The 14,002-nt window shown below is 41.6% G+C and overlaps 1 protein-coding gene across 1 annotated transcript in view; it reads right to left on the reverse strand.

The window, feature by feature from the left end:
* Positions 1–14,002, reverse strand: part of DSCAM (DS cell adhesion molecule) — a 760,400-nt gene that overhangs the window by 77,724 nt on the left and 668,674 nt on the right. Inside the window, exon 20 of the mRNA XM_064380165.1 lies at positions 11,744–11,877. Within this exon, the coding sequence (XP_064236235.1) occupies positions 11,744–11,877 (134 nt within the window). The remainder of the gene's footprint in view (positions 1–11,743; positions 11,878–14,002) is intronic.

The following is a 14,002-nucleotide window of genomic DNA, read 5'->3' on the forward strand; positions in this document are numbered from 1 at the left end:
AAAATGGGAGCTACAATTCAAGAAGAGATTTGGGTGGGGACATAGCCAAACCATATCAATAAGCTTTCCGATGCACTGCTGGACGCAGTTTTTCAGTATTTTGTTGAGGATTTTTGCATTTACGTTCATCAAGGATATTTGCCTGAAGTTTTCTTTTTTTGTAACTCTGCCAGATTTGGGTATCAGGATAATGCTGGCCTCATAGAATGAGTTAAGGAGGAGTCCCTGTTCCTCAATTTTTTGGAATTGTTTCAGTAGGAATGATACCAGCTCTTCTTTGTACATCTGGTGGAATTCAGCCATGAATTCATCTGGTCCTGGGCTTTTTTTGGTTGGTAGGCTACTTAGTACTGCCTCAAATAACTCATTATTGGTCTGTTCAGGGATTCAGTTTCTTCCTAGTTCAGTCTTGGGAGAGTGTATGTGTCCAGGAACTTATCTATTTCTTCTAGATTTTTTAGTTTATGTGCATAGAGGTGCTCATAATATTCTCTGATGGTTGTTCGTATTTCTGTGGGGTCAACGGTAATATTCTCCTTATTTATTCTGATTGTGTTTGTTTAAATCTTCTCACTTTTCTTCTTTATTAGTCTAGCTAGTAGTCTATGTATATTATTAATCTTTTCAAAAAACAAGCTCCTGAATTTGTTGATTTATTGAATGGTTTTTCATGTCTCTATGTCCTTTAGTTCAGCTCTGATTTTGGTTATTTCTTGTCTTTTGCTAGCTTTGAGATTTGTTTGTTCTTGGTTCTCTAGTTCTTTTCATTGTGATGTTAGGTTGTTAACTTGAGACCTTTCTAACTTTTTGACATGGGCATTTAGTGCTATAAATTTTTCTCTTAACACTGCCTTAGTTGTGTCTCAGAGATTCTGGTACATTGTATCTATGTTCTTATTAGTTTTAAAGAACTTCTTGATTTCTGCCTTAATTTCATTATTTACCCCCAAAGCAATTCAGGAGCAGGTTTTCAATTTCCATGTAATTTTTATAGTTTTAAGTGAATTTCTTAGTCTTGATTTCAATTTTGATTGCACTGTCATCTGAGAGATTGTTGTGACTTCAGTTCTTTTGCATTTGCTGAGGAGTGTTTTACTTCTGATTCATATGATCAATTTTAGAGTAAGTGCCATGTGGCAATGAGAAGAATGTATATTATGTTGTTTTAGGGTGAAGAGTTCTGTAGATATCTTTCAGATCAATTTGAGTTCCGTAGATATTTATCAGATCCATCTAATTCAAGACCTGAGCTCTTTGTTAATTTTCTGTCTAATATTGCCAGTGGGGTATTAAAGTCTCCCACTGTTATCATGTGGGAGTGTAAGTCTCTTTGATGGTCTCTAAGAATTTGCTTTATGAATCTGGGTGCCCCTGTGTTGGGTGCATATATATTTAGGATAGTTAGATATCATTGAATTGAACCCTCGTACCATTATGTAAAATACAGGATTATGTAAATTTAGGATAGTTACATCTTTGTCTTTTTTTAATCTTTGTTGGTTTAAAGTCTGTTTTGTCAGATACTAGAATTGCAACTCCTGCTTTTTCCTGTTTTCAATTTGCTTATTGGTTTCTTCTCTATCCCTTTATTTTGAGCTAATGTGATTATCTCAATAGATGCAGAAAAGGTTTTTGATAAAGTCCAAAATCCATTCATGTTAAAAACTCTCAATAAACTAGATATTGAAGGAATATACCTCAAAATAATATGACCCATATATGACAAATCCACAGCCAACATCATACTGAATGGGCAAAAGCTGGAAGCATGCCCCTTGAAAACTGGCAGAAGACAAGGATGCCCTCTCTCACCACTCCTACTCAACATAGTATTAGAAGTTCTGGCCAGGGCAATCAGGCAAGAGAAAAAAATAAAGGGCATACAAACAGGAAGAGAGGAAGTCAAACTATCCCTATTTGTAGATGACATGATTCTATATCTAGAAAACCCTATCGTCTCAGCCCAAAAACTTCTTAAGCTGATAAACAACTTCAGTACAGTCTCAGGTTACAAAAACAATGTGCAAAGATCACTAGTATTTCTTTCTTTTTTTTTTTTGAGACGGAGTTTTGCTCTTGTTACCCAGGCTGGAGTGCAATGGCACGATCTCGGCTCACCGCATTCTCTGCCTCCTGGGTTCAAGCAATTCTCCTGCCTCAGTCCCCCGACTAGCTGGGACTACAGGTGTGCACCACCATGTCCAGCTAATTTTTTTTGTATTTTTAGTAGAGACGGGGTTTCACCATGTTGACCAGGATGGTCTCGATCTCGACCTTGTGATCCACCTGCCTTGGCCTCCCAAAGTGCTGGGATTATAGGCATGAGCCACCGTGCCCAGCCTGTATTTCTATATACTAACAACAGTCAAGCTGAGGATCAAATCGGGAATAAACTTCCATTCACAATTGCCACAAAAAGAATAAAATACCTAGGAATGTAGCTAACCAGGATGGTGAGAGATCTCCACAAGGATCACTACAACCTACTGCTCAGAGAAATCAGAGATGACACAAACAAATGGAAAAACATTCCATGCTCATGAATAGGAAGAATCAAGATTCTTAAAATGGTCATACTACCCAAAGCAATTTATAGATTCAATGCTATTTCCATTAAACTATCATTGACATTCTTCACAGAACTAAAAAAGACTATTTTTAAATTAATTTGGAACCATAAAGAGCCCAAATAGCCAAGACAATCCTAAGCAAAAAGAACAAAGCTAGAGGCATCATGCTACCCAACTTCAAAATATACTACAGGGCTACAGTAACTAAAACAGTATGGTGCTGGTACAAGAACAGACACCTAGACCAAAGGAAGAGAATAAAGAACCCAAAATTTGAAAGGATTCCCTAAGCAATAAATGGTGCTGGGATAACTAGCTAGACATATGCAGAAGATTGAAGCTGGCCCCCTTCCTTATGCCATATACAAAAATAAACTCAAGGTGGATTAAAAACATAAATGTAAAACCTAAAACTATAAAAACTCTGGAAGACAGCCTAGGCAATATCATTCAGGACATAGGCATGGGCAAAGATTTCACGATTAAGACACCAAAGGCAATTTGCAACAACAACAAAAATAGACAAATGGGATCAATTAAATGAAAGAATTTCTGCACAGGAAAAGAAACTATCAGCAGAGTAAACAGACAGTTAACAGAATGGGAGAAAATTTTTACAAACTATGCATCTGACAAAGGTCTAATATTCAGCATCTATAAGGAACTGAAATAAATTTACAAGAAAAAAAACAATCTCATAAAACTACATGAACAGACACTTTTCAAAAGAAGGCATACATGTAGCTAACAAGAATATGAAAAGCTCAACATCACTGATCATTAGAGAAATGCAAATCGAAACCATGATGAGATACCATCTTACACCAGTTAGAATGGCTATTACTAAAAAGTTGAAAAATAATAGATGACGGTGAGGTTGTGGAGAAAAAGGAATGCTTATACACTGTTGGTGGAAGTATAAATTAGTTCAGCCATTGTGGAAGACAGTGTGGTGACTCCTCAAAGACCTAAAAGTAGAAATACCACTTGACCTGGCAATCCCATTATTGGGTATATACCCAAAGGAATATAAATCTTCATATTATTAAGACACATGCACACATATGTTCATTGCAGCATGATTCACAGTAGCAAAGATGTGAGATCAACCTAAATGCCCATCAATGATAGACTAGATAAAGAAAACGTGATACGTATATGCCATACAATACTATTCAGTCATAAAAACAAAGTCATGTTCTTTGCAGAGATAGATGCAGTTGGATGTCATTATTCTTAGCAGACTAACACAGGAATAGAAAACCAAACACCGCATGTTCTCACTTGCATATGTTACTAAATTATGAGATAGACACACAGGTGAACAACACACACTGGGGCCTTTTGGAGGGTGGAGGGTGAAAGGAAGAGGGGAATCATGAAAAACAATGAATGGGTATTAGGATTAATAACTGAGTGATGAAATAATCCATAAAACAAACTCCCACAACACAAGTTTACCCATATAACAAATCTGCATGTTACCCCTGAATTTAAAATAAAAGTTAAAAAATAAAGAACTGCATTCTATTAGAACTAGCCATAAAATACAAAGACATGTCCAAGAAAGCTTCAGTAAATAGACTTCCCAAGAGGTTTTATAAAACCAGAATTGATTTTCATATGTCTGGGATATTTAGATGTAACCTTGCAAACCCTTCTAGGTTTCTTTCAGCCGTGTGCTTCCATGACAGGCTGCTGGGGCTACAATAATGCTGGGTTGATCAAAGGACATACAGAGTCTAGCACCTGCCTGCCATGGAGAAGCACTCCACAAAGGTCTCGTGAGCATGATTCATTACACGTGTGTAAATGGAACACGATTTCCTATTCTTAGAGCCAACTTGTGGTATCTCCATAATTTTCAGATTTTCTATTAAAAAAAGAGATTCAGCCTTAGGTCATTTAAATAAAATAATGGAAGAATAAATCTATGTAAGTGATTTAAAAGCACAGGCACTTGATCCAAATCCTTTGGGACACAAAGCATCCCAATCCCAAAGTACATAACACAATTTCTTGCCTTATTAAGCTACAGCTTCATTACACAATTTAACCTCTTTTAGATGGCTCGCAGTTATAATCTATAAAATTTAACTCAACACACATTTGAGGAACAGCCACTATATGAGCACAACACTACGTTTGCCAACCTATGCCCACGTCTAACAATAAGGCGAGAGACTGTGTTTATGTCAAAGTGAGGTTGAAAATCAATTCTGGGAACACTGAGGCAGGATGGAGCTGGCATCCCAGGGAAGGCAGGTAAGCATCAGGACAAAGAGCTGAGACTCTGAGCTCAGCCCCCTGTGGGTTGCAGACCCCATCTTCCTTTGCTAACCTGCATGTCCCTGGCCAGATATGCAGTCTTCATTTTGGTATCGCTAAATGAAGATGACAATCATAACACTTCCTGCGTAAGGTAGTCGTCAGAATTAAGTGATGCGAAACAGTATTTTTAAAAACGTGAGTCATAGGAGGAATTTAGTGGAACACGACAATCATTTTAAAAACAAAATGAAATAGAATAGGAAGAAAAATCAAGTGGAACAGTGATAAAAAATAGTGAAATAAAAATACAGTGTTTAAGTTAAGCTTTAAATAAACATTTTTAACAAAAAGGTTGAGATGGAAAAGGCAAGGAGAACCCAGTACACACACACACACACACACACACAAATGCAGACACGTATGAGACGTGGTATGACTTGGATATTGGATGGAAGAAGGTTAGTAGAATATGAAACTAGACAGGAGTTGCAGCTGGATTGTAGAAATCCATCTAGGTCATATTGAGAATTTTGAATGTCTTTAAGTAAAAAGTGAGAAGTCATCCAAGAAATTTGCACAAGGGAATAGCATGCTCAGATTCAGAAAATGGAGTTGTGACAGGGATGTGGGCAACAGCCTAGAAGCTGAGCCTGGCAGTGGGAAGGCTCCACACGTGAGGACCTGAAGCAAGGCAATGGCAGTGAGTGTGAAAGGAAAGCATTGGGAAGCCCAGGTGGGCAGATCACCTGAGGTCAGGAGTTCGAGACCAGCCCAGCCAAAATGGTGAAACCCTGTCTCCACTAAAAACATAAAAAATTAGCCATACGTGGTGGCGGTCGTCTGTAATCCCACTATTCGGGAGGCTGGGGCGGGAGAATCACTTGAACCCGGGGAGCGGAGGTTGCAATGAGCTGAGATTGTGCCACACTGCACTCCAGCCTAGGGGACAGAGTGAAACTCCATCTCAGAAAAAGAAAAAAAAAAAAAAAAAAGGAAGGCATTGCAGAAAGCTCTTGTGACATGATATCACTTTGCTCATTTATTTCCTCTGACCAGATTATCCCTTCCTGCCTCTGATTCATCAGGTAAAATTCTTCCTTTCCTGCAAGCCAGGGCTATGTGTTCCAAGCAACCATCTCCGGCCCTGTGTTTGAGTGACCCCCAGCCTGCGCTCCTGCACTGGGCTGTGCACATCACTGCTGTGTCCTCTGCCACATCACACAGAGGGTGACATTGTCTAGAGTTTCCTGCCCTCTCTAGAGCTTCTGGATGTGGGTTTGGAATGTACCTCGTGGTTCCCTTGTGGTTGAGTGAGGTCTTAGGACAGATTCTGGTCCATGATTTGTGCTGGAGCACTTTTATGCCTATGTCAGAGCCTCAGAGATTTGTCTTTGTCATGAAACCTGCCTGGGTCTTCCCTGCAGGGAAGATAACGTGGCACAGACTACCACGGACTCACAATGAGCATGATCGCGAAAGAAAAATAAAACCATTGGTTGTCGCAAATCACTGAGGTTTTAGGCCTGTTGGTGATGCCCCATAACTCAGCGTCTCTTGATGGATGTGATTCAGAACCTGGCTCAGAGCTTGGTGCAGAGTAGCGCTCTATGTCTATTTGTGGTATAAATGAATAAATGATTAGGAGAGGAACCATAGGTAGCTCGAAGGCTTCTGGTCGGAAGACAGCAGACTTTGTTAGATCATCGGCTAAACTAGAACACAGGAAGAGAGGGAGAGGCAAGTATAAATTTGTTTGTGGGCACACTGAATGTGAAGTACTGGAGAGGTCTTCCTGAGTGTGCAGACGGTGGTAAGTTGGAAATATAGGACTGATGGTTCCCTAACATTGTCAGAATCAGAGACAAAAAATGTGAACTCTTTAATTTCAATGATAGTTAAATTGTAAGAGCAGATTCAATGATCCATGAAGATAGTGAAGAATATGAAAAGAGATAAAGGAAGAATATTGGAAAATGCCTACATTTAAGGGTGGGAAGCACAGGGACAAGAATCAATGAAGAATCAAAAACAAGAAGATAATGGAAGCTAGGAAAAGGAGGATTTTAAAAGCAAATAGCTGTATAGTAGTGTCACTATATGCTGCAGTGACACAAAATAGGGAGGGCACCGGGAAGAGGTAATGATATTTTAATACAGCCAGGAGGTCCACGTTCCGTCTGAGAGAGGAAAAATGAACACTGCAATGAGTATCATTGTAAATACAGATGAGCACGTTACATGCTGCTTTCCAGATTCCATGTTATGCCACTTTTCCACTCCTTGAGATTCCTGCACAGTTCTGGTCCTCAGAAGTCCCCTTTCACCCTCAGCCTGACTGTGGCTTTATTCGATGAAGTCTGTGGCTGTTTGGGAGGCAAACGCACACCTGTTGCCTGGGGTGGAAAGCTGTCTGGACCTGGTGAGTTACTTTGCCTCCCAGAAGACTTGTTTAATTCTAAGTTGTGGGCTACACTGTGGGGAGTTTAACTGCCCAAGTCTTCTAGATAAGAAGAGTACTGTGTATTCTCATTGGTTCACTCAGCAACATTTATTGAGCACCTATTATGTACAGGATCTGAGTAGCATTATCAGCTGAAGCTGGCATAACCACTGTGAATCACAGCTCACAGATACGATATTTTATTCCTTCTGAGTTTTAGTTTTCTTTCATGTGAAGTCTGTGCTTCCTCATTTTACATTTCTAAGAGCTCTGTAAATGAGATTAGCATTGTGAAATAGACAACGTCTATATCATAATGCTTATTTAATGTGTATGTAGTAAAAGCAGTCTGTATGTAAAATTTTTCAGACTGCTTTTATGTAGACAGAAACATCAGGGAGGAAATGAAGCTTAGCCGTTTTCTTCCTGGGACCTTAAAAGGGTTATCTCATGGCTTTGGATTTTCATTGCTTACAATAGATGGTTGGATCATTCAAACCATTATATATTAAAATTAATAGCCAGAATCCGTAAATTGTGTGGATGAGGCTCTGAATCAAATGCCTTTTGAGATTTTGTGGTTTGAATCTCTGACTGAGGAGTTTAATATCTCATTGCACTGCTGGACCCCTGTGGCAAGGTTCATGCTCAGTCAGCACCATCTTTAGACAATCTGTTTGTAGATCATTCTCAGTTACTCTAACTTGTAATCTGACCACATGCAATGTTTCAAATTCTAATGTCTTTTTCTAAGATAAACAGAGAGAGAGAGAGAGAGTACCATGAAATAAATGCCTATGATTAGACATTATGTGTCACATATTAGAGAAAAAAAGCCTATTTTAACAAGATCCTTTCCCAAGAAAGGGAGACGAATTTGGGATCTGGAGAGGAAATTGACATCAGCGAGGAGGTTAGCCGAGGGACTCTTATAAAAAGGATTAAAATACAGGGCATACTGTGTCCTGATTTATCCCCCCATGTTCTATATTCAACTATGAAATCATTTCAAAGAAAAAAAATTCAGATTTATGAACAAGGAAAATATCTAGAACTCATACTGCCCTCTGGTGTTCATTCTGACACATAGCCAGAAATGAGAAAGCCTCAGAAAACTTGACAGCATCCAGTTTATGGATTTAAAATTAAATTGCAAAAACTAATGATAAAAAAAAAAAACCACCCACCATCTTTCCTGTAATTTAAAGCTTTTGATAATTTCGTATTAAAAACAGAATAACAGATAACATTTACAAGTATTCGCCTCTGAAGAGAAATAATTGTCTCTGTCCTTGACTCTCAATGGTATTTTTTGATGTAAAAGATAGGCTCCGTGGTCTTAAACGATGGTTGAGATAGAGAGGCAGGAATGAGGCTATGGAGATGGAAAAGGAGTGCTCTGAGTTACCTTCACCTTGTTGAGGATGCTCTGGGGTTCTGGGACCTCGTCATAACACTTGTAGGTATTATTGCTGGAAGAACACAGGCATCTGCAACTATCATATTTCTAGGTCTCTAGGCTTTATAATGTGGTCAAAAGGCAACACATAGATACCCTGATAAAGTGTCTCAGCTGTTATTTCCCACCTTTCCTGGTTCATTTGCTCTCATTACTGTCCCTTTTTTTGGAGTCAGAGTCTTGCTCTGTTGCCCAGGCTGGAGTGCAGTGGTGCCATCTTGACTCACTGCCACCTCTGCCTAATGGGTTCAAGAGATTCTCCTGCTGCAGCCTCCTCCCAAGTACCTGGGATTACAGGTGTGTGCCACCATGCCTGGCTAATATTTGTAGTTTTTGTAGAGATGGAGTTTCACCATGTTGGCCAGGCTGGTCTCCAACTCCCGGCCTCAAGTGATCCTCCAGCCTTGGCTTCCCAAAGTGCTGGGATTACAGGCATGAGCCACTGTGCCTGGCCCTCATTACTGTCCCTTTTGATAGTGTGTCGTTATGGTCCCGGGCAGGTGAAATCCCACTGTTCTGTGTGTGAAGAAACAGGAGAAATCGCTGAGAAACGTGTTTCTACCTCATCTAACACCTGTCTGACTTTGTTTTCAGGACAGGATGTTTTTTCTTTCTTTTTTATTGTATGTAATTCTTAGGGTGGGAGGACAGAGCCAGATGCGGCCTGTACCATCCACATGGGGGCTTTCTCAGTAAGCACCAGTCACTAAGGACTCATTTCAAATAAGCCAGGTAGGGATTTTTAGTTTAGAGATAAAGATTCGATTGAGAAGACAAAACGAGAGGAAGCTGCTGGTGTTCTCTGCACCTTGCTCAGTGCTTTCTAGCCTGTTACAGTCAAAACAGCAAACATGAACCCTATAGCAAAGAGATCAATGGATGAATGAGTGAATACAAATAAAGATGACATTCAAGTTCTAGTGGAAAATGAGCGCGCTTTACCTTGGCAATAATTTTTGTCTCTCTTTGGTGAATATGGGGACGTGTCAGTGCTAAGGAGAAAATCAGAAGCCACACTGGGCAGGGAGTTCCTCGAAGAATTTCCACTCTGAGTAGAGGGCACAAGGGCTTAGCTTTTTTTTTCAGTGTCTACGCTGCTCTACATCTCAGGGCTTTGATGGTCGGGTTCGGCAAGTGAGAATTAACAGGATATTTAAAACCATATAAGGTGCCCATAAAAACATTCTGGAGCTTAACACTCACCCTTTTTCTTTTTGAGACGGAGTCTTGCCCTATTGCCCGGGGTGGAGTGCAATGGTGTGATCTTGGCTCACTGCAACCTCCACCTTCCACATTCAAGCGATTCTCCTGCCTCAGCCTTCTGAGTAGCTGGGATTACAGGAGCATACCACCATGCCCAGCTATTTTTTTTTGTATCTTTAGTAGAGATGGGGTTTTATCATGTTGACCAGTGTGGTCTTGAACTCCTGACCTCGTGATCTGCCCGCCTCGGCCTCCCAAAGTCCTGGGATTACAGGCATGAGCCACCGCACCTGGCCAACTCTCAACCATTTTACATTTACATATTGACTTCAAAGGCAGAGGTATTGCTATCAATGCATGAGCAGCAGAGCACACACCTTGATTTTTCAGCAGTCAGACGGACCTGCATGAGCCAGGCAAGCCCACGCACCCTCTGGCTCACACTCACTGTCGGAGCACACCAGGTCTCAGGGGCCCCTGTGAACTCTGGGCTTGGGAAACATATCACTTCGATTAAAAGATTAATTCATAAATTTGTTTGGGAATATTTTTCAGCCTAAAAAGGAAGGAGATTCCATCGCATGCGACAACGTGGATGAACCTTGAGGATACCATTCAAGTGGAATGAGCCGGTCACTAAAGGACAAATGCTGTATCATTCCATGTATGTGACGTCTCTAGAGGTGTCAGAACCAGAGACAGAAAGCAGAATGGTGGGCGCCAGGGGTTGGCGGGAGGGAGGATGGGGAGTTAGTGTTTAATGGGGCAGAGTTTCGGCTTTGTAGAGTTCTGTCGATGGATGGTTTCACAGCAACGTGAAGGTATTTAACACTGCTGAACTGGATCGTCAAAGTGGTTAAGATGGTATGTTGTATGGTATGTGGATTTTACCACGAAAGAAACAAAACCCGTTTGTGTATTCACTCCACAAACACTTAGCAAATGGCTGCATGTGTTTGTCCTATGCTGGGAGCTGGAGATACGAGGATGGAAGAGACACAGCACCTGCCACAGAAATGCTGTAATGTTTCTACGAAGACACCATCAATTTTGGTGGGTCATGTTAATGTTTCCTTTTTAAAACAATTTCCCTCTTTGATATGTTTTGGTGTTGTCTCAGAAGCAGTCTGATTTTATAATGATTGTTCATCAATAATAAGATGAACGATAACAAAAACCAAACTTTGAAATAGTAAATAACTTTTAGTTCCTTCACAACGAACCAGGCTGATTGCTGTAACTGTAAGGGTAATAGATCTCCATTAAAGTGCCTCATTTCTAACACAATAGGGTTTTGCCTGCTATTTTTCCCCCAGTGTGAGATGGAGGAGGGAAAGAAGGGAGGGATGGAGTGGGAGGGAAGGCAGGAGGGAGGGAGGGAGGGAAGGCAGGAGGGAGGGAGGGAGGGAAGGCAGGAGGGAGGGAGGGAGGGAAGGCATGAAATGCATGTCATGATGAGTCCAACAGTAAAATTAATAGGTGTTGTTGGCCGACTATCAATTAAGGGACAATTAAGGCCTCTGGGTTTTGATTTTGATCAGGCTGCTGGCAGTTTAGTGGGAACTCACCAAATAAACAATAATTCCAGACAATTGTCCCCCTTGTAAGGATTCAGGAGCGTATTTTCAAATGAGGTGTAAATGAGGACTTTGCTTTGTATGTGGAGACAGCAGGGGCAAAACAAAACCACTGGAAAGACCCAAGTAGGTGGGAAACAAAGGAACGAAACTGTCCAATGCAAGCCCCTGCAGCTCGTCCCTGGCAGACGCTTGAAAGGCACTTGGTTATTTACCAACTTACTGTGGGATAGGGGTGGGAGCAGAATACAGTGTACTTTCGGATGATGCCGTTCAGCTTGAGAGGGGGAAGCCAGGACACAAAGACCATGGAGGCTGAGGCCGCCGCTGCCTTCACGCCCGCGGGAGGACCTGGAACTGGAAGAGCCGTTCGTTTAGTCACAAGGTGGGGCCTCGACTCGGGCACGCGGGCCCACGCTTCCCGACACGACCCCACTCCACGCTCGCTGTTCAGCTCTTCGAGGATCAGTATTGTGGGTTCCACTGTGTCCCCCCAAATGCATACTTGAAGTCCTAAGCCCCAGGACCTCAGAATGACACTGTAATTGGAGGTAGGGTCATTACAGATCCAGTTGAAATGAGTTTGTTAGGGTGGTCCCTAACCCAGTACTACAGTGTCCTTATAAAAAGGGCCAATTTGGACACAGAGACAGACATGTACAGAGGGAAGACGATGTGAAGACACAGGGAGAAGAGGGTCTATAAGCCAAGGAGAAAAGACGCTTGTCTCAAAGCTCTCAGAGAGAAGCAGCCCTGCAGACACCTTGATTTTGGACTTCTGGCCTCTGGAACTCAGAGACAGTACATGAATTCTTAACATCGGAGTCTGTGGTTCTGTGTAGCTCTAGGCATAATACAGCCAGTTCTAGTCCCTGTTTTCCTGGGGAGCCTTCCCAATGCATTTCAGCCTCGGGCGACTTCCTGCCTCTGGATAGCTGGAAAATTAACTTCTGGATCAGTCCTATTTCTACTGCAGTTTTTGGCTTTGAACGTACTGGGGATGAACCTTTTGGATCCTGAATTTGAGAAGCATGAGGATGAACTACCTCAGCCATCAGAGACCCCATTCTCCCTCACCCCAGGCACTTTGTAATGGCAGTACTTTGGGCTCAGGAGAGGTAAGGAAATATTGTTGATGAATAGGGATTATTGTGTTAAAGATTCACAATATCCATGTAAGACAAACTCTCCTCTGTAAACCAGCTAAGAAAGCAGAACATGATGGCGGCAATATTAAGCATGATATGGGAGTGAGACTGAAGGCATGTTCCACTCCTCTTGTTCTTTTATTTTGCAGGTTGGAGAGGTGAAGGGGGGTGAGATGGCCAAGACACAGAAGATGCCATGATGTCAAAGGTGCCAGTGAGGAAGGCATCAGAGCTCTTGCTTTGTTCCTCACTGGTCTCAGTGTCCACATGGATGGCAACCACACTGATGGAGGAATTGAAATTCAAACCAATCTAAGTCCCTTGTGAGCTCCTGGAGCCATCCACGAGTCTTTACTGCTTTGATGGCAATGCACCTACTCAGTACATAGTTTTGGAGTTGAATGTGCATCTCATAATTGCCGCCTTGACTCTCCTAAGTCCATAACGAAACCAAGAACTGGTGAGAACAAACTTGGGTTGGACAGAGTCACCATCTGAAAATTAAAAATCTTGGTAATCTATTTTTGGCAAGTCTTGCTGCCAGGGGAAGGTCTAGAAAAGGTAACACACATAAGGGATAGACCCTGGATTAAGAAATCCCTTGAGAACAAACTTCTATCAGGTGAGGGCAATGTCTAAGAAATCTACAACCTGGTTCAGGGCCATGAGGGCTTCTCCTGAACACCAACCAAGGGCACAGTGAACCTTTCCTCGGGAGTTTAATCCTAGCAGACGCCCCCGCTTAGCCAACACTCTCATTCTCTTCCATAAAGCAAAGCCCCTGGTTGGTGTTCACCACACTGAACACTCCCGCTGGCCAGCTTCTTGAGGAGGCCAAGTAGTTCAGCACCAACCGGTTGAGTGACTGCTGAAGAGGAGTCGGTTGTGTTTGTTTCCAACCTGTTTGTGACAGTTGTACTTGTCACGGGTAATATTGTAAGTTAATTCATTATGTTTACATGAATGAAATTCAAGTGTAAGAGAAAGCTGCTTTTGTGATGATTAAAGGGACTGCTTTAGAAAGGCTTCCTTAGAGGTAAGTTACAAAGAAATTAAAAGAGAAAGAAATGAGTGAGGGAAGAACAAAAGGAAGGAAGGAGGGAAGCAAGGAAGAAAGGAAAGAGGGAAGAAAAAATGAAGAAAGGAAAGAAGGAGGGAACGGAGAAGGGAAGAAAAAAGGAAGGAAGGAAGGAAGGGTCACCTATGCTTGATAAGCACATTTGTTATGCTTTTCTCTTGTTAATCTGTCTTTTTGTTATAGATATGGCAGCCAGGACTCAAGTGGTTGTTGAAAAGATACAATGTTCCCCAACCCCCCACACACAGCAAGTTTT

This window comes from Aotus nancymaae, unplaced genomic scaffold (genome assembly GCF_030222135.1).
Source record: "Aotus nancymaae isolate 86718 unplaced genomic scaffold, 86718_ANA_hifiasm-v0.15.2.pri h1tg000022l_1, whole genome shotgun sequence".
NCBI lineage: Eukaryota > Metazoa > Chordata > Mammalia > Primates > Aotidae > Aotus > Aotus nancymaae.